A 17,671-nucleotide genomic window follows, 5' to 3' on the forward strand; every position below is an offset into this window, starting at 1 on the left:
GTTCCACATTTCTATGAAGCTTAATCATTGTTTCTGCTGGAGAAGACGCTTTTGACACCTTGCCATCGCCTGTTTGAGCTGCCGTGCTTTCAGCAGACACCAAAATCAATGTTTTCTTCCTCTTTGTGACAGCCAGGTACAAACTGAACATTTTGTCATGTGTCAGCCCCAGCTTTTGTACTTCAAAGCCAAACCCAAGCTTTTTAATCAACGGGGCACATTTACTACCATTAACATCACTCTCTTCCCACTCCTACACATTTTTGTCGTTAAGCGGCAATTAACAGGGAGCAAAACTCCAGCAAGTGACACTGTCACGACAGAAGGCATAGCAAAACAGGAGACACGTTCCCGACAGGAGCACACGCCACACGGGAGGCAGCTTCACAGCGTCCGGCCGCCCCTCCAGCATCCCCAGGACGCTGAAGGACGCGGATACCCGGATCCGCCACCGGCGGAACGGATCCTTGGGGGCGCTCTCACCCGCTGCGCCTTCTCTAGCCCGCACGTACTGCAACTCCTTGGCCGCGACGTACTGCTTACTCTAAGGTGGCGCTTTACGGCAGCACAGCGTGTTTGGCTGTGGTTAGGGGTTTTTTTGCTTTTACGACAGCGGCCCTTGGCGGTAGTGCTGTCGCGCGGCGCTGACGCGGAAGAGGCGGGTCGGCCCGGCGCGGGCCTCTTTCCTTGCCCGCCGCCGCCGCTGCCGCCGCATCCGGTGCCATCGGGGCCGTAAGGTGGCCGCGCAGGTGAGGGGAGCGCTGGGGGCTGTCCGGGACCGGCCTCCCGTCCTACCGGCACTCATCCACTGGCGCCGGGACCCCCGGCCCCGCCCCGGCGTTGCCGCTAGTTCCGGTGGGGCCTAGCTCCCGCCCCTCCCCACGCTTGCACGCACAGCGCCGGGGTTGCCGGCACACCCTGACCACTCAGCTCGGTGCGGGGCCGCCTGCTAGTCTGCCCTCACGGTGGCTCCGCGCCCTGGCCTGTGCCGGGGTAAGGTCGTGGTTCCCGGTGGCCCATTGCAGCGGGTGTGACGGCGTGCGGTGGGGCTGGCTGTGCGGCAGCTGAAGGTTGGGGGGGTGTTGCCTTTCTTCCCTCTAGAAGTTTAAAACATGGCGAAGTTCGTGACACCCGTGATCCAGGACAACCCCTCGGGCTGGGGCCCCTGCGCCGTGCCTGAGCAGTTCCGGGACATGCCCTACCAGCCATTCAGTAAAGGCGACCGCCTGGGAAAGGTACTTCCAGCCTTGTGCTGCTGCTGAGCAAGCACTCTGTGCCTCCTGCCCTCCGACCTCTGCGTGCTGCCACCGGCTTTTGCTTTCTTACTACCAGAAGAAGAAATGGCTCTTCTGACACCCTTCCTAACACATAGCATAGTTGTGGCCGATTAGCAGGGCTGGCAAAGGGAGGTGGGAGTTGAAAGGCTCAGTTCTGGAGCACACAGCTGTGTTTGCTTCTGCTCTTGAAGTCCTGCCTAGATAAAGCCAGAGATGGGGTGAACTGCCATACTTATTTTAGATTAGAATAGAATAGAATAGTTAGGGTTGGAAAGGACCTTAAGATCACCTAGTTCCAATTCCTCTGCCATGGGCAGGGATACCATGCGCTAAACCATGTCAGCCAAGACTCCATCTAGCTGGCCTTGAACACTGGCAGGGATGGAGCATTCACAACTTCCCCGAGCAGCTCATTCCAGTGCCTCACCACCCTCACAGTAAAGAACTTCCTTATATCTAACCTGAACTTCTGCTGTTTAAGTTTGAACCCATTAGTCCTTGTCCTACCACTACAGTCCCTAATGAAGAGTCCCTCCCCAGCATCGTTATAGGCCCTTCAGATACTGGAAGACTGCTGTGAGTTAATACTTACTGTAGCTGTTTGTGCTTGTCCTTAGGTGGCTGATTGGACAGGAGCTACGTATCAGGATAAAAGATACACAAGTACGTGTTGTCTGGTGGCTGCTCCTCATGACTTATTTCCTACCAAGTGTTCTTCAAGCGTCGATCCTGCTTTCATGTCTCACACCCACTCTGATGGTTACCTGCACAGCTCAGCAAGAGAGGCCACTCAGACTAGGCAGCATGCCTCACCCTTGCTGGGAGAGCTCCGCGGGGCTCTCCCTGTCCTTAGGGCTTATTCCTGATTTTTGTACTGCCTCATGGCTGGGGCTTCTCGGGGACGCTTGGAAGGGCAGAAACATGCTGGTGTAAGGCCTGAGTCCTGATGTATGCATCATAAGTGAAGACAGTTGGAAAGAATTTTGGGAGAAAAAAAGGTCAAAGTGTCAGGGATTTTTCTAGCAGCTGTTGTCAAGATGCTCTATTTTATTTCCAGACAAGTACTCATCTCAGTTTGGTGGTGGAAGCCAATATGCATATTTCCATGAGGAGGATGAGACGAGCTTCCAGCTGGTGGATACAGCTCGGACACAGAAAACCGCATACCAGAGGAATCGGATGCGGTTTGCACAGGTAATGTGTTGTCAGAAACAGGCTCAAAGGTGAGCTTCAGTGGCACAGGAGGATTTTGCAACTAAAATGTTCTTTTCTTTTGTTTCATTTGTTTCTGCAGAGGAACCTTCGGAGAGACAAGGACCGTCGGAATATGCTGCAGTTTAGCATGCAGACCCTGCCAAAGAGTGCCAAGCAGAAGGAGAGGTGAGGCTGCAGACAGGAGCATACCAAACTTGGATTGGAACATGTGAACATACTGTTGATAAATTTAGGAAGTTGCTGTAACAGAACCCACTGGAGCAAACAGTCGGCTGGGAAGAATTTCAGGGTGTTTCCCAGTTCATTGCGCTGATGCCAGCAGTAGTTACAAGCATGGGTTTCAAGCTGCTGTCTAAGAATTTAAGAAAATGTTTTAGTTGTACTTAGAAAGTAAATTGGGTGTTTTGAAGCAGAGCATTCCAAAAACTGCATTCAGTCTTTAGAGATGAAAATGCTTAAATCGTTGCTCGGAATAAAGAGCAGAGCTTTTAACGCCTGGGGCGTCTTGATCAACAGACAGCTCAGCAGCTGTTTCAGTGGCTCGGTGCCTAAAAGTGCTGCTCCTCTGTAATTTGGAAGCATAGAAATGGTTGTGGCTCATAGGAATCAAGAATTTCTTTTCATGTCTTCTCATATTTGTCATTTTAGAGATCGTTTGCGGTTGCAAAAGAAGTTTCAGAAGCAGTTTGGAGTGAGGCAGAAATGGGACCAAAAATCACAGGTAAACTAACAAGCTTTCTGCCCCCTGCGGTGAGCTCTGGCTGTGCTCCTGGGGCAGCTTCTCTTGCATGAATCCTGCCTGATACCTGTGTCTCTGTTTCTCTCTATCTGTCCTGCCTGTGGCCGCACAGCAGAAGCCTCGTGACTCCTCTGTTGAAGTTCGCAGTGACTGGGAGGTGAAGGAAGAGATGGATTTCCCTCGGCTGATGAAGATGCGCTACCTGGAGGTTTCAGAGCCACAGGACATGTGAGTTTCTGAAACAGGTGTTTGCCTGTTTTGTGAACTGAGAGGATTTTTGGAAAGCAAAAGGGCAAGATTCTCCTGGCCTGCTCCAGTGTTCTCACTGAGCTACCCAAAGCAGAGGGAGGTAATGGAGCACCTAACAGGCCCCCCTTAGTCCTGTGTAGTTTGTGGGTGTTGGTATCTGTAGTCAGGGTATCAAGGTGGTCTTCCTGTTAACTCTCTGCAGAGAGTGCTGTGGAGCCCTGGAATACTATGACAAAGCCTTTGACCGCATTACAACAAGGAATGAGAAGCTACTGAGGAGCATTAAGCGTATCTTCCATACCGTCACTACAACTGATGACCCAGTTATCCGAAAGGTACATTTACTGGTTTCTAAAACCCAGTAGTGTGTTTCTTAGCATGTGCTGTTGTGAGAGACCAGCTGACACCATCAGACCAAAGTTAAGGGCAGAAAAATTCCACATCCTGAAGCTTGTAAAGGGATAGAAGCATTAGCTGGTAGCATTATTTTTCTTAGGTCCAAGGCAGAACTATATTAATACAGAACTAGGAATACTGGCCAAGGAAAAGCTGTCATTCTGGAAAAGCAAGCAGACCCATGCTTGAGCTATGATGGGAAAGAAACATCCACGTCAGAAATCTGGTTCTTGAGGTTTCTGCTTTTGGAGATGAAGAAGGCTCGGAGATCTCTGTGACCTGATCAGGAAAGAGGAGCCGTGCCTTTTCCCAACAGAACTCACATTTTTTAATAGATTTCTTACTTTTTCCTTGTTTGACTGAGGGTTGGCTTGGATTGCTGGATATTACCTAATGCTTTCTCTAGCAGTTGGTGGTACACCTACCAGTGTAACTTCCTCAGCATGGGAAAAGTGTTAGCAAACCAGATCATTAATTTCTTCTCATCCTTGCTGGGAAAGGGAAAGGTTGCCTGTTCTTGTTGCTGAAACAGTTTTCTCCTTCTGTGTCTGTAGCTGGCCAAGACCCAAGGGAATGTATTTGCCACAGATGCCATCTTGGCCACACTGATGAGCTGCACTCGTTCCGTCTATTCCTGGGACATCATTGTCCAGAGAGTTGGATCCAAGCTTTTCTTTGACAAGAGGGACAATTCAGATTTTGGTAAGGAAAAGTCATGAAAAAAATTTCTGTTACGATAGCTAAAGTTTTCTTTACGCTTTTCTTTTGGAGTTTATTCTGTGTCTCAGCATTGAGACTGAGACTCCTGGAAAAATGTGATTACAGCAGAACACTTCAGTATTGATCTGCTCCAGTGTGGAGCTAGAGACTCACTGAAGCTGATCTAGTTATTCCTCCAAGTATAACCACTTGTATCTGGTTTTCTTCCCAGACCTCCTGACAGTGAGTGAAACAGCCAATGAACCACCACAAGAAGAGGGCAACTCCTTTAATTCTCCACGCAACCTTGCCATGGAAGCTACCTACATCAATCACAACTTCTCCCAGCAGTGCCTGAGGATGGTAAGGTCAAGCAGTGCTGGGTAGTCAGGTCTGTTCGGGACAGCCTCAAGAGGAGACTTTGTTAAGTCTGCTGTAATACAGCACAGAAGCATTTTAATTGGCATAAGTACATCACACTGATGCTCTTTCAGGTTTGAAAGATGTGGGATTACTTGCTATGAGCAGCATGACTTTGTTGTGGAAAGATTCTCACCTTTATTCCACAAAGAAGAAACCCCACTCTTACTGGTGAAGCAGACAGGCTTCTGAGTATGCTTAGTGAAGCCGAAGTGCCAGTAGAAGTCCTGCTTACAGCGAAGTGACTAATGTGAAGATGAGGCTTCTCATCAGCTATTTTACTGGCTTAGCATGTTTTATATAAGGGAAATGGACTTCTGCTGCTGTAAAGGAATATTTATCCCCTAGGGGAGAGCTGCCTTTGGGGTTTTAATTCTAACATGCCTTTCTGTTTTCTCCTGCAGGGAAAGGAGAAATACAAGTTTCCCAACCCAAACCCCTTTGTGGAGGATGACATGGATAAAAATGAAGTAGCATCTGTTGCTTACAGGTATGTTGATATCTTTCTGATGCCCAGGTTTCGCAAGGGGGCAGGATGTCAGCGTGATATGGAGGCAAAACAAATTGAGCGTGTTATTGATAGAAGCTTTGCCATGAGTGGGGTTCCTGGATGTTCTCACAGGACATCCAAGGGGAAAAGGATTTTGCTGAGCACTTGAATAGGTCTGGGTAAGAACAAGAGTCAGAAATAACCTTCTGGTTGGTTTGTTGGCAGATACCGAAGGTGGAAGTTGGGAGATGATATAGATCTCATTGTCCGCTGTGAACATGATGGAGTGATGACAGGAGCTAACGGAGAGGTGTCATTCATCAACATCAAAACACTGAACGAGTGGGATTCTAGGGTGAGGAAGAACCTGATCCCAAAACTAGCTCTAACTGCTGCCTGACCTGCCAGGTACAGCAGGCAAGATTAGATAAACATCTGGTGGTGTCCCCCAGGTGGTTATGTTCCACCAAAGGAGTATAACTGGTGGACAAGCAGTGCTGATGGGGTTCTCCCCCAGGTGTGAGGTAGCTGGTTTGAACCCTCTTGTCCCAAGTGTTGAGCACAGTCACCAGTCTGTTCCCATGCTTCCCATGAACTCTTCCCTCGCATGCTTCCCTTCCTAACCAGTGCCACAAACATTGACCAATACCTGTGGTTCACATTACTCCACTTCCCAGTACAAGGGCTTTCCCTGTAGGTTGCTGTTGGTGTTCGCTCGCACGATACCATAAGGTAGACAAAAAACTTCCCTGTGTCGTGTCAAGGTGGCAGAAGAGATGACTGCTACTAGCTTCTTAGGCTAACCCTTGCTTTGATTCCCCTCTCAGTATTGCAATGGAGTAGACTGGCGCCAGAAGCTCGACTCTCAAAGGGGAGCTGTGATTGCCACAGAGCTGAAAAACAACAGCTACAAGTTAGCCCGTTGGACGTGCTGTGCTCTGCTGGCTGGATCAGAGTATCTTAAACTTGGGTAAGATGGGGTTTTCGCACCAAGCATCTTCCAGGTGCATTTCCCATGAGGTAACCTGGCATGTACATCCAAGTGAACCATTTGTAGAGTGAGTAATCATAGTATCACCCCATGTTTCAAATGGCCAGAAGGGGAAGGTTTGCAGTGAGCGCACTGGCTCTGGTGTGAGCCACTTCCCCTGAGCATCCAGCTGTTGTGTCCCCTGCTGTGACTGACCATGGGAGGTCTCACACATGTTTTGTCATAACATTTCAAAGCCGCTTTATATGATTAGGATGATAATTGGGGCTGCTCCAGCCTGGGGAAGAGAAGCTGTGTGGACCTCATAGCAGGCTTCCAGTATCTGAAGGGGGGCCTACAATAATGCCGGAGAAGGACTCCTTATCAGGGACTGTAGTGATAGAACAAGGGGTAATGGGTTCAGACTTAAACAGGGGAAGTTTAGGTTAGATATAAGGAAGAAGTTCTTTACTGTGAGGGTGGTGAGGCACTGGAACAGGTTGCCCAGAGAAGTGGTGAATGCTCCATCCCTGGCAGTGTTCAAGGCCTGGTTGGACAGGGCCTTGGGTGACATGGTCTAGTGTAAGGTGTACCTGCCTGTGGTAGGGGGTTGGAACTAGATGGTCTTAAAGTCCTTTCCAACCCTAACCGTTCTACAATTCTATTGCCAACATAGAAATAAATGCAGGGGCTGTGCTGGCTGTCAGGAATTCGAGATCCTCAGTGTTCTGTTACTGGGAGATATGGTGGAGGGGTGTAGCCATAGCCCTTTTTGAAATGCCGGTGTGAAATCAGTTGGGTCCGTGCTGTGGATAATGAACAAGAGGTGTTTGCTAATTTGGTTCTGGTGGTTCAGCAGTTCTGGATTCAGTCTTTGGATATGGGACTCATGCATTTGCAGCTGCTTAATTCCATCTTCCTTGCTAATCATGTTACTGCTTAATTTTTACCTGTGGGACTAATTCTGCTGTATCTTCTGTACCACCCCATCTGATTTGGGGGGGGTGGAAGGATTCCAGGTACGTTACTGATTGTCACCTTGTAGTGAGAAGATCCTCTTAACTTCCAGTGTTGGGAGTATTAGGCTCTTTTCAGCCCAGGAAACAAAACTAAGATGATGGCGCTGATTTTCTTTCTGTCATTCTCCTGGCTGGGCTTAATCTCCTGATGTCCCTCTGGTTTCTTCTTGCCCTACAAAGGTACGTGTCCCGCTACCACGTGAAGGACTCTGCCCGCCACGTGATCCTGGGCACGCAGCAGTTCAAGCCAAATGAGTTTGCCAGCCAGATTAACCTGAGCATAGAGAATGCTTGGGGCATCCTGCGGTGCGTCATTGACATCTGCATGAAGCTGGATGAGGGGAAGTACCTCATCCTGAAGGATCCCAACAAGCAGGTGATCCGGATCTACAGCTTGCCTGATGGCACCTTCAGCTCTGATGAAGATGAGGAAGATGAGGAGGAAGAGGAGGAGGAGGAAGGTTTGTAGTAAATTTGATGATTTATGCTTTCAAGTGATGATCTGGTCTGGATGAAAAGGGGTGACCTGTGGTGAAGACCCAGTCTAAAGGGTGAGATCTGATCAGTGATCTTGAATGGTGACGCTGGGAGAGCTCAGATAGAGGCAAAAAGAGCTTTGGAGTTGGAAAGGCAGATGTCATGCCTTGGTGTGGATGCTGAGTAAGGACTCATTTTGGCAGGGGTTGGGAAGAGGACCCGGAGTACCAACTGGGAAAACAAAGCCTGCCACGGGAGGGAGCCCTTTGTTCAGCGGCAGTGAGTGGGTGCCTGCTTCTGCTGGTACCAGCATATTTGTTTAGTACAGTTTTAGAAACAGGAGTGACCAGGTCAGCGCATTCAGAACACGTGGTGACCAAGGCTGACTGAGGTGACTCCAGGGAAGGCTTCAGTAACACAACTGGTGAAGCTCTGGTAACTAGCAGGTCATTGAGGAGCTCCAGAGGACTGACGGTGCTGCAGTGGGCAACACCGAAAACATTTGACCCAGAGATCTTGCTTCTATGATACGCAAAACATCTTCCAGCAATTTCTGGTGTTTCTTGTAGGGGTGGGAGCATAGACTTAGTTCTTACTATGGAATTTTAGGTCTCTGCATCATTTGTCCAGGAATGTAATTGCACTGTTGTTCCAAATGCGTGGTGTTGGCTGACAGCTCTGTCGGGGGGGTGTCAGGCACGCTGAGGTGGGATGGATCCCTGGTTTTTCCTCTTGTTCCTTGTGGTGGTTCCTTGACCAAGAGCCTTCCTTTCACCAGCTGCATTCAGTTCATTCCTGTTTCTCATCTCTTTCAGAGGAAGAGAGCTGAACCCTGCAGGCTGTCCGAGGAGGCATCAGCGCCCGGACCCCTCCCTCCCTTCACACCGACGGTCCCTCACCGGCATCGCGAGGCGGGACCGAGCGCAATAAAGTGACTTTGGCTCAGTGTCGCTGCCGTGTCGTTCGTGCGGGGCCTGGGCCTGGCTCCAATCCCCTGCGGCGCCTGCCCCTTTAAGCGCGCTGCCCCGCCCACCTCCTCTATTCCCCTCTCCCCCCCCCCCCCGCACGCGTGGTACGCGCGCCGCGGCGCCATGGTGCCGGCGGCGGGAAGCGGCGGCAGCGTGACGTGACGCGCCCTGCGCGCCTTCCCTCCCCCCCCCCCCGCCCCGTTCTCCACCCCGCCACCACTTGCTGCTCGGCGCGGGAGGCGGGGAGCGGCGCGAGCCCCGCGGTGCAGGTGCGGCCGCTGGTGCGAATGGTGCGGGCGGGTCGCAGCAGGGGGCCCCGCACGCCATTGGGCGAGGGGCGGCGGGAGAAGGCGTCGGGGCCGAGGCCTGACCCGATTGGGTGGGGGGGTTTGCGCGTCCCTTTCCCCATTGGCTGTTGGGGTGCAGAGGCACAGTGAGGGGCTTGCGGCTATTAGCCCACAGGTGCTGCTGCTACCTGCAGGCCTCGTGCTGTCTGCTATTGGCTGGGGCAGGGGGCCCTGTGTGCCCATTGGTTGGCTGGCCTGTGACCCACTTTGGTATTGGTTGGTAGGGAGCAGGGCCCTGCCCCAACACCCCACTCTGGGCCCTGAGGGGTGGTGGTGGCCTCATGGCGGCCAGGCCGGGGCCAAGGTCTCTCACCCCTTGTGTGACACCTCCCCGGCCCTCTCCCCCACAGGGGTGGCTGTCCCAGCCCCGCCATGACCCCAGCGATGTGCGGGGTGCTCCTGGGCTTGGCCCTGTACACCAGCAGCCTGTGTGTGCTGAGCTGCACCGCTTTGGTCTACCACGACTACTGCATCATCGGAGCCGGACCCTCGGGCTTGCAGGCAGCATATTTCTTCCAGCGAGCCGGCCGGGACTACGTGGTCTTTGAGCGGAGCCACGCTCCCGGCAGCTTCTTTGCCCTCTACCCTCGCCACCGCAAGCTCATCAGCATCAACAAGCGCTACACGGGCAAATCCAACAGCGAGTTCAACCTGCGCCATGACTGGAACTCGCTCCTCAGTCACGACCGCCGGCTGCTTTTCCGGCGCTACTCGCGGGACTTCTACCCCAACGCTGACGAGATGGTGCGTTACCTGGAGGACTTTGCTTCCCTGCTGAAGCTGCGGGTTCAGTACAACACGGCCATCATCCACGTCACGCTGGAGAGGGATGAGCAAGCCTGGAATGGGCACTACTTCATCCTGACTGATCAGGACAGGCAGAACTACAAGTGCAGGTAATGGGCAAACGCAGGGCTAGCCATGCCACTCTCCACGGGTGTCCTCAAAGGCATTGGCACAGGTTGCCCAGAGGAGCTGTGGCTGCCCCATCCCGGGCAGTGCTCAAGGCCAGGTTGGATGGGGCTTGAAGCAACCTGGTCTAGTGGAAGGTGTGCCTGCCCATGGCAGGGGTTCAGAGCTGGATGAGCTTTAAGGTTCCTTCCAACCCAAACCATTCTATGATTCTATGTATGCCGTACCACTGCTGAGCTCCATTCCTAAAAACCTAGAAGTTACTCGAGTAAACATACGGAGTTTATTTCTCACCTCTCCTGGAAGCTCAGCTCCATGACAGCAGGTTTGCTGGCTGTCATTTGGAGGTGAGCTGGCAGGCAAGCTTGGTGGGGATAGAAGGCAATTCTGGGCACCCACGCACCAGGAGCTGCGTGAGCAGGGCTGGGGCAGCAGGCAGTGCCTCTAGCCTCAGCTGCCTGGTGATTCCATCCAAGTCACAAAGTTTTCTCTAAGATTTGAGTAAAATTTACAGAGAAAGATAAAAAGATTGCTACACTTCACTTTAGTGTTAGTGACGTTGCTAACATGTTTTTATGGGTAGAAGTTAAAGGTTTTAAATATCAAAATCACTTTATATCCCCCTTAAAAATTACTTTTGTTTTGCTGGACTAAAAGGCAACACAAATTTTAAATCAAAGTAGCTTTTTTATGCAACATAGAATAACCTTTGAAACTTTAGTATTATATCTATTTTCAGTGAGTACATATAAGTAGTACTTGTACGTTCTTGAACAGTGGAGGCAGGTCAAGGGTCTGGAGCACAAGTCTGATGAGGAACGGCTGAGGGAACTGGGGTTGTTTAGTCTGGAGAAGGCTCAGGCAGGACCTTGTCACTCTCTACAATTACCTGAAAGGAGGATGGAGAGAGGAGGTGACTGGTCTCTTCTCCCAAATAACAAGTGACAGGACAAGAGGAAACGGCCTCAAGCTGCACAAGGAGAGGTTTAGATTGGACATTAGGAACAATTTCTTCACCGAGAGGGTGCTCAGGCATTGGAACAGGCTGCCCAGGGCAGTGGTGGAATCACTGTCCCTGGAAGTGTTCACAAACTGTGTAGATGAGTCCCTCAGTGACATGGTTTAGTGGTAGTCTTGGCAGTGCTGGCTGAACAGTTGGGCTTGATGATCTTGAAAGTCTTTTCCAACTAATTGATTCTATGATTCTATGATTACGTACAGCACCCACACTGACTTTTGCTATATATAACAATATTTCTAGTTGTCCTTGCTGGCCTGAGGATGGGGAAAAGAGGAGCAGCTCAATAGGTGAAGCTGGGGAGAAGTTTCTTTTGAAACCATGACCTCTGCAGCTGATCTGGCGTGACGACAGGGTTTATATCGCAGCCATCCTCCATAGCAGGAGGAGGGAGTGATGAGACAGAGTAATGGTCCCTGGTCCCATAATTCCTGTGTTTCCTAGTGCTATCCCTGTTTTTGCAGCTGCTTGTTGGTTGCCACTGGGACATGGGTCCCCAACGTGGTAAACTTCCCTGGCTCAGAATACGTTGAGGGTTACGAGACTGTGTCCACCAACCCTGAGGATTTCACTGGGCAAACCGTGTTGATCTTGGGCCGAGGGAACTCGGCCTTTGAGACAGCAGAGAACATTCTGGGCGTCACGAATTTCATCCACATGGTGAGCCGATCCCGCGTGCGCCTCTCGTGGGCCACCCACTACGTTGGGGATCTGAGGTAGGAAACCACTTCTCTTCCTCTTTCTAATGCAGCTGGAGTACAAACCTGGACAATCACTTCTTGCCCAGGCAACGAGCTGGACTGGGACTGGAGGTGCTGCAGTCCTGTGCATCGTAGAAGAAATATGGGGCCTTTTAGCTTTAGGCCCTTGGTTTAAGGCAGTCCAGGATGCAGTTGCTGAACACAGGAGCTTGATAAGAGCTCTTCAGGATCTGTGTGAAATAGGAAAATACCCCTTTGGAAACAGTGTCATTAAAAAGTGCTGGGTCCTAAGTTGTTCCCTTGCTTGTAGTCACAGGGTAGAGCTGAGAGGTTGACTGCATCCTGCAAGGGCAGTGAAGGTGTATTGCCTGTGCTGTTCCTGTGAGCCCTGAGGCTCTGGGGATAACCTTCACACTGAAGAGGGATGTGGGATACCTGGTAAAGGTTTGCCGTTTTTAGCAGCGGAGACAGAACCTCTCCTCCCTTCTTTTAGCTCTTCTTATATTCTCCTTTTCTGTCCACAGAGCAATCAACAATGGCCTGCTGGACACCTACCAGCTGAAATCTCTGGATGGGCTTCTGGAGGGTGACTTGGAAGACCTGGCTATCGTCAAGGACAAGAAAGGGAAGTTGCACATCACGCTCCGGTTCTACCTGGAGAACAGTAACATCAGTGCAGGCATTGACTCCATCACTCTCCCGCAGGATGAACTGGATAATTTTGCCCCCCGCGCACCTTACGACCGTGTCATCCGCTGCCTGGGGTGGAAGTTTGACTTCTCTATCTACAACAGGTGAGGAGGAAACAGAATCTTCAGGAAAGCAGGTATTTGGAGTAGAGTGGAAAGGGAAGAGCAGGTCCTCTCCTGGCAGCATTGCCTGGACCTCCACTCCACTCAGTGCTCTGAGCTGGCGGGTGCTGCACAGTCCTTTGTTGATGCTGCAGCTACACCTGTGTCGCAGTGGGATCCACTGTGTGTGCCACTGTCCCTAAGAGGCTGCAGGGCTGAGCAAATGGCCGTGTTGAGACCTGAATGACACAGAAAAACCTGTGCCTTTAGAAATTGATATTCTGACCTGCCAGATCACGTGGAGAAGGCTAGCAGTGTTTTGTGGTTTGGGTTGGGATTTTTTTGAATGATAGTACAGGTACAGATCGCTATAGAAAGGTGTTACCTGCTTTTTTTCCCCTGAGGTTGCAACCTTCACTCTGCCTTGGTTTGTCTCCTAGTACATCCTCGCGATGAAAATGATACTGTTAACTTCACTGTCTTCTAAAATTCACTGTCAGTAGCTCAGGCTGGAATTTGATCTTGTCCCGAGCTAACTTGGGATGAGCACCCTTGTCTTCTGGAAGATCCTCGTTGAAGTAGTAAATCCCAGTGAAGACAGTGGGGGCATGAAGCAGTGTTTTGCAGCGGCTGCAATATAATGTATATATAATATCAGAAACCCCTTCTATTTTTTCAGCCAAGCCCTTTCTGACAGCCTGCTCTTGTCTTTTGCACATTAGATCCCTTAAAATGATGCCAGGGAAAGGGGACAAAAAGAAGTATCCTCAGATCAAACCCAACTATGAGTCCACAAGCACGCAAGGGCTCTTTGTTCTTGGCACTGCTAGCCATTCCATTGACTTCAGGAAATCTGCTGGGGGCTTCATCCATGGATTCCGGTATACAAGTGAGTACTGGGGTGTACAGAAAGGACAGAGATGGCAATTGGTCCTCCCTTCGAAGGAACAATTCATAGCTTACAGCTGGCAGTAAGAACAACAAAACACAGCCAAGCTGCAGCTGCATCATCTGAAGTGGAGGAGAAGTGACTTGGGGTCATATCTAAAGTTTTGGGTTGTCTGTCTTTGTTTTGTCTTGTGTCTCTCTTTGCCCATTGTCTCTTACTTATGTAACACAATAGAGTTCTGCCTGCCAGACCCTCTGCCTCGTGACAGGCTGTGGGTGAGAGGTCTGTGCTGTGGAGTTAAAACCCAGTGGCTTTGGCCAGTAGAGAATTTCTGTCTTTATGTATGTGCTCATCCTTATCATTAAGACTACTCAGAAGTAATGAAACATCCCTTAGGATCCCCCTGCCTGCTCACTAACCACTTAGCATCACATCAGCTTTCAGAGGGCATCTCCACTGCAGTTACCAGCAATTGGGGTGGGAGATCCTAAGCACAGATCAGCTGTAAAGCTTATTTATTGTGTCCTGCCAGTTATCTGTGTGATTTCTGAAACAAGCTTGGATGTGTTAATAAGGCGTCCTTGTTTCTCCCCGTGTCTTAGCTCGTGCAGTTCACCACCTACTGGAAAAGCGTCACCATGGTGTCCCCTGGCCATCCACAGTCTACCCTGTTACACAGCTGACCAATTCCATCATCAAGAGGGTGAACGAGGCCTCAGGCCTCTACCAGATGTTCAGTGTCCTGGCTGACATCATACTGCTGAGAGAGTGAGTGAGTAATTATTCCCAGCACTGCACTCCATCATTTCATTCCTTTTTTCTCAACCGCTGCTTCCCGTGTTGCCACCACATAAATTGCTCCATTGCTGCCTAAGGACGTTACAGTCATGTAAGCAGCCACCTCAAAACTTGTACCACTGCCGCAATTTATGCCAGTATGCCCAATTCTGCCAGTTACCTCCCTCTCTTAAAGGGCTGAAAGGGTCCAGACCTTCTCTTTAGGCTCAGAGGAGCAATACCCTTCTACTGTCCCCAGGAAGAAGCTTTCCTTGAGCAGTACGTCTGATGGCTTTTTGGCCTTAGCCTGGACCAGCTGAAGGGGTGTTGGATCCCAGCTGGCTTTTCTCTGGTGGAAAAATCTGGTGGTTGTGGTTGCAATTCACAGGAATGCCACAGCATTTGAATACCTGGAAGAGTACCCAGTTGGAATCCTGGCTGAGCTGGAAATGCAGACAGGGAGAAAGGCTCCCAGTGGGCTGTTTGTCGTCATCATGGAGTATGGGAAAAATTTCTCTGGGGCTGACAAGGATGTCTTCTACTACAACCGAGCTGTGGGAGAGGCACAGCATGCCTGGCAGTCCAACTTTTTGCACCCTGTTATTTACTTTTACAAACACCTCCCAACAGGTAAGCTTTCCTTTCAGTTACCTGATACTAGCAAAACTTGAAAGGGATAGAGATACTTCACTGCCAAAGAAGGGGGTGGGACCTAAAGGCATTGCACATCCTTCTCCTCCGCTTCCATCATGTCCATCTTCTGGGGCACCCACCACCGTTGTGTGAGCTGAAAAAAAGCTGGGAGTTGGCAAGAAGTTTCCATCAGTCAGACTGATGCACCGTGGGGGAGTTGTACCAAAGACCTCACATTTGAGAATAGAAACAAATAGGCACACTGGGAATTTCTCTGTTCCCAGAAAGAGGAACACTGCTTCCCTTTGGCTGGCACCCTGTCTTTATTTTGCGGAGTCCTGGCAGATGAGGCCAGGCTTTTTCAGTGTTACCACCAAAAGAAGGCTGTTCTCTGTGGCCTTCTCAGGTCTGAGAGGTCACACAGTGAGAGGTAGCCAGAGGCAAGGGTTTGAAGATGAGTATTACAGCCAGCAAACAAACGCACTCAGAATAGATTTTCTTGGGAAATTACTGTGCAGAATCTTCATCTCTAGAAACCTAGGGTCAGGATCTGGCCTGCCTTGCACAAGAAGCATGATGGGTAGCAGCATTAAAGCTTGAAAGGACCTCAGTCCGTCTGACAGTCCCTGCCCGAGGGGGAACAGGAGTGAAATGACAGGAATACTGTGGGCAGGGACAAGGGGCAGCTTGGCAGGGCTGCTGAGGACAAAACTAACAGAGGGGCTTGCAAATGAAAGTCAGGTAGGGATTAAAAGGTCAGGACAAATGTTGAAACAGCTGTGGTAGCTGCTTTCTACTGCCCAAGCACTTTTTAATGCTGTTTTGATTCTGAGAGATTGCCTTAATGTTCTCTTGGCAGAGCATGAGATGAAACTTCGGCCCCCAGATTGGCCTCTCCCTCGCCCTGATGCCATCCATCACATTGTGGAGGACTTTCTGACAGACTGGACGGCCCCAAATGCTCACATCCTGCCCCTGAGGCGGTTTTTGGAGAACTGCCTCAGCACTGACCTGCGCAATTTCTTTTCAGGTAATTTGCGCGCAGGATGGAGGTGGCAGGAGGAGGAGGAGGGATGTGAGGAACACACAACAGGAGTGATCTGCAAAGAGCTGAGATCTCCCCATGGCGTGCTGGTGGTCTCACCGTCAGTCACATCTCTCTAATGCACTCTCCAGACAGTAAAAGATGGTGGTGCTGTGTGTATGTTCCCAAATACTCTTTGTTCCTGCTCACCACCAGAAAAAGACTGCCCCAGGTGCACCCAGATTAGAGAAAGGTGTATGAGGTTAGGTTCAATCCCTTTTCTAGCTTCAGTTTTCTTTCCTCCTCCATTATCTGAACATTCCTTTATGCCAGTGGGTACCAGATCTCTTTTCACGTACTGATGATGGGAAATTGGAGTGCTGGCCTGGGAACCTCCTGCAGGACTTCCACATGGAACACAGAGGGGTACAAAGAACATCCCAGAGGGCTGCAAGTTCAAATGCAGCTCCTTTTCCTCTCAGAGCACGGACTGGAGCTCCCACCCTGCATCTCCTGAGCTCTGCAGAATGAAGTCCATTACTCTGCTGCCATCCAGGGCAGGGTACCGGGTGGGAAACCCTGGTTGCCTTCCCTCATCCTCTCTGCTTTTCGTTTTGAATGAGTCTTCAGAAGTTTATGGGAATTTTTCTCTGCAGGATATCTCTGCTGAGTCTGATATTTGATCCTTTTCCCCCACAGAGTCCTGTTTCCTGTTTACCTTCACCCGTCAGAAGGTGCCTCCCTTCTGTCGTCAGGGCTACATGAGAATGCAAGGTCTAGAGGGGAGCGAGGGGCTCTTGCGCCACGCAGTAGAAGCTGGCCTGCTGCAGGATTACAGCATCACAGACTTCATGGGTGAGAGACCTCCTGATAGCCACAAAGGGTCACAGGACCAGCTGCTGAGAGATCATGTCATATCGGTTCGTCCGCTGCAGCATCTCGTTAATGCCAAGGATGAGCTTTAACCTTTCTCACTCCACACTGAAACTCAAAGGTGCTGTTGTGACAAAACTGTAACAGAGATCCACAGCAGGATTCTGACCTGCCCTGTGCATATTCTCCATCCTCATGTCTTCCACTGATCATGAGTTGCCAAAGACCTGCTCAGATCTTACTGTTACAAAGAGGACCAATGTGCTTTAAATGATAAGTGAGGGGCTAAAATCCAGCGATGCTGAGGCTCCCGTGTTATCCTTGCAGAGTTCAGAGCCACTTGAAGATGGTGTTGGTGTTTATCTCATGGATCAGTACCAGCAGCGACTTCCAGGGGTCACGGAAGAGAGTGCAGGATCACCTGAGTAACTTACAATGTCATGTCCTGCATCGGAGGTGACCTGCTGGTACTCATGCAGGCCGGTGCGGGCTGTATAGTCCTGGAGTGCCGTACACTGTGTATACTTGAAGGTTTGTTTCTATGCTGAATCCCGAAGTGGCACTCCAGACAACCTCCCTGGTACTTTTCCTGCCTTTCAGTTAGGGCAATTGTGTAGCTTAAGTGAAGATGGGTGTTTTTTACTGAGTGCATAGGTCAGATAATTTGTCATTTCTTAAGGGCACTACAAGGGACCCTTCCATCCAGGAAGGATGAGCAGCTTGCCTAGAATGCCAGATACACAGAGATTTACACTGGGTTCAGCTCCACTCTTCTCACGTTTCTCTT

At 50.4% G+C, this 17,671-nt stretch overlaps 2 protein-coding genes across 4 annotated transcripts; both read left to right on the plus strand.

Moving 5' to 3' along the window:
* Positions 1-609: 609 nt before the first annotated feature.
* On the plus strand, positions 610-8,895 carry EIF3D (eukaryotic translation initiation factor 3 subunit D). Of its 3 annotated transcripts, none has more exons than XM_080627970.1 (15): positions 610-749; positions 1,102-1,235; positions 1,895-1,940; positions 2,335-2,471; positions 2,572-2,657; positions 3,141-3,213; positions 3,344-3,459; positions 3,683-3,815; positions 4,431-4,578; positions 4,808-4,938; positions 5,400-5,485; positions 5,711-5,840; positions 6,313-6,455; positions 7,655-7,935; positions 8,767-8,895. In XM_080627970.1, exons 2-15 carry the CDS (start codon positions 1,113-1,115, stop codon positions 8,778-8,780), a joined length of 1,647 nt encoding a protein of 548 aa, XP_080484096.1. In that variant the 5' UTR covers positions 610-749; positions 1,102-1,112; the 3' UTR covers positions 8,781-8,895. The 3 variants fall into 3 exon arrangements, with proteins under 3 accessions (XP_080484096.1, XP_080484098.1, XP_080484097.1); XM_080627972.1 differs by having other exon boundaries at positions 3,347-3,459; XM_080627971.1 differs by having other exon boundaries at positions 619-1,235.
* A 707-nt stretch (positions 8,896-9,602) lies between these two features.
* On the plus strand, positions 9,603-16,976 carry FOXRED2 (FAD dependent oxidoreductase domain containing 2; the record flags this gene model as incomplete). Its single annotated transcript, XM_080636655.1, has 8 exons — positions 9,603-10,162; positions 11,661-11,912; positions 12,422-12,691; positions 13,411-13,577; positions 14,180-14,345; positions 14,743-14,984; positions 15,847-16,017; positions 16,711-16,976. The coding sequence occupies exons 1-8, from the start codon at positions 9,639-9,641 to the stop codon at positions 16,974-16,976; spliced, it is 2,058 nt and encodes a 685-aa protein (XP_080492781.1). The 5' UTR covers positions 9,603-9,638.
* Between the last annotated feature and the right edge of the window lie 695 nt (positions 16,977-17,671).

This window comes from Psittacula echo, assembly GCF_963264785.1.
Source record: "Psittacula echo genome assembly, chromosome: 1".
Lineage (NCBI taxonomy): Eukaryota > Metazoa > Chordata > Aves > Psittaciformes > Psittacidae > Psittacula > Psittacula echo.

What these genes read in the sequence shown, in the direction of transcription:
- EIF3D (XM_080627970.1), top strand. Translation starts at nt 1,113, where the DNA reads ATGGCGAAGTTCGTGACACCCGTGATCCAGGACAACCCCTCGGGCTGG. An exon ending in AGTGCCAAGCAGAAGGAGAG is followed by an intron (nt 2,658 to 3,140) that starts GTGAGGCTGCAG and finishes TTGTCATTTTAG; the next exon opens with AGATCGTTTGCGGTTGCAAA. An exon ending in AATGGGACCAAAAATCACAG is followed by an intron (nt 3,214 to 3,343) that starts GTAAACTAACAA and finishes GTGGCCGCACAG; the next exon opens with CAGAAGCCTCGTGACTCCTC.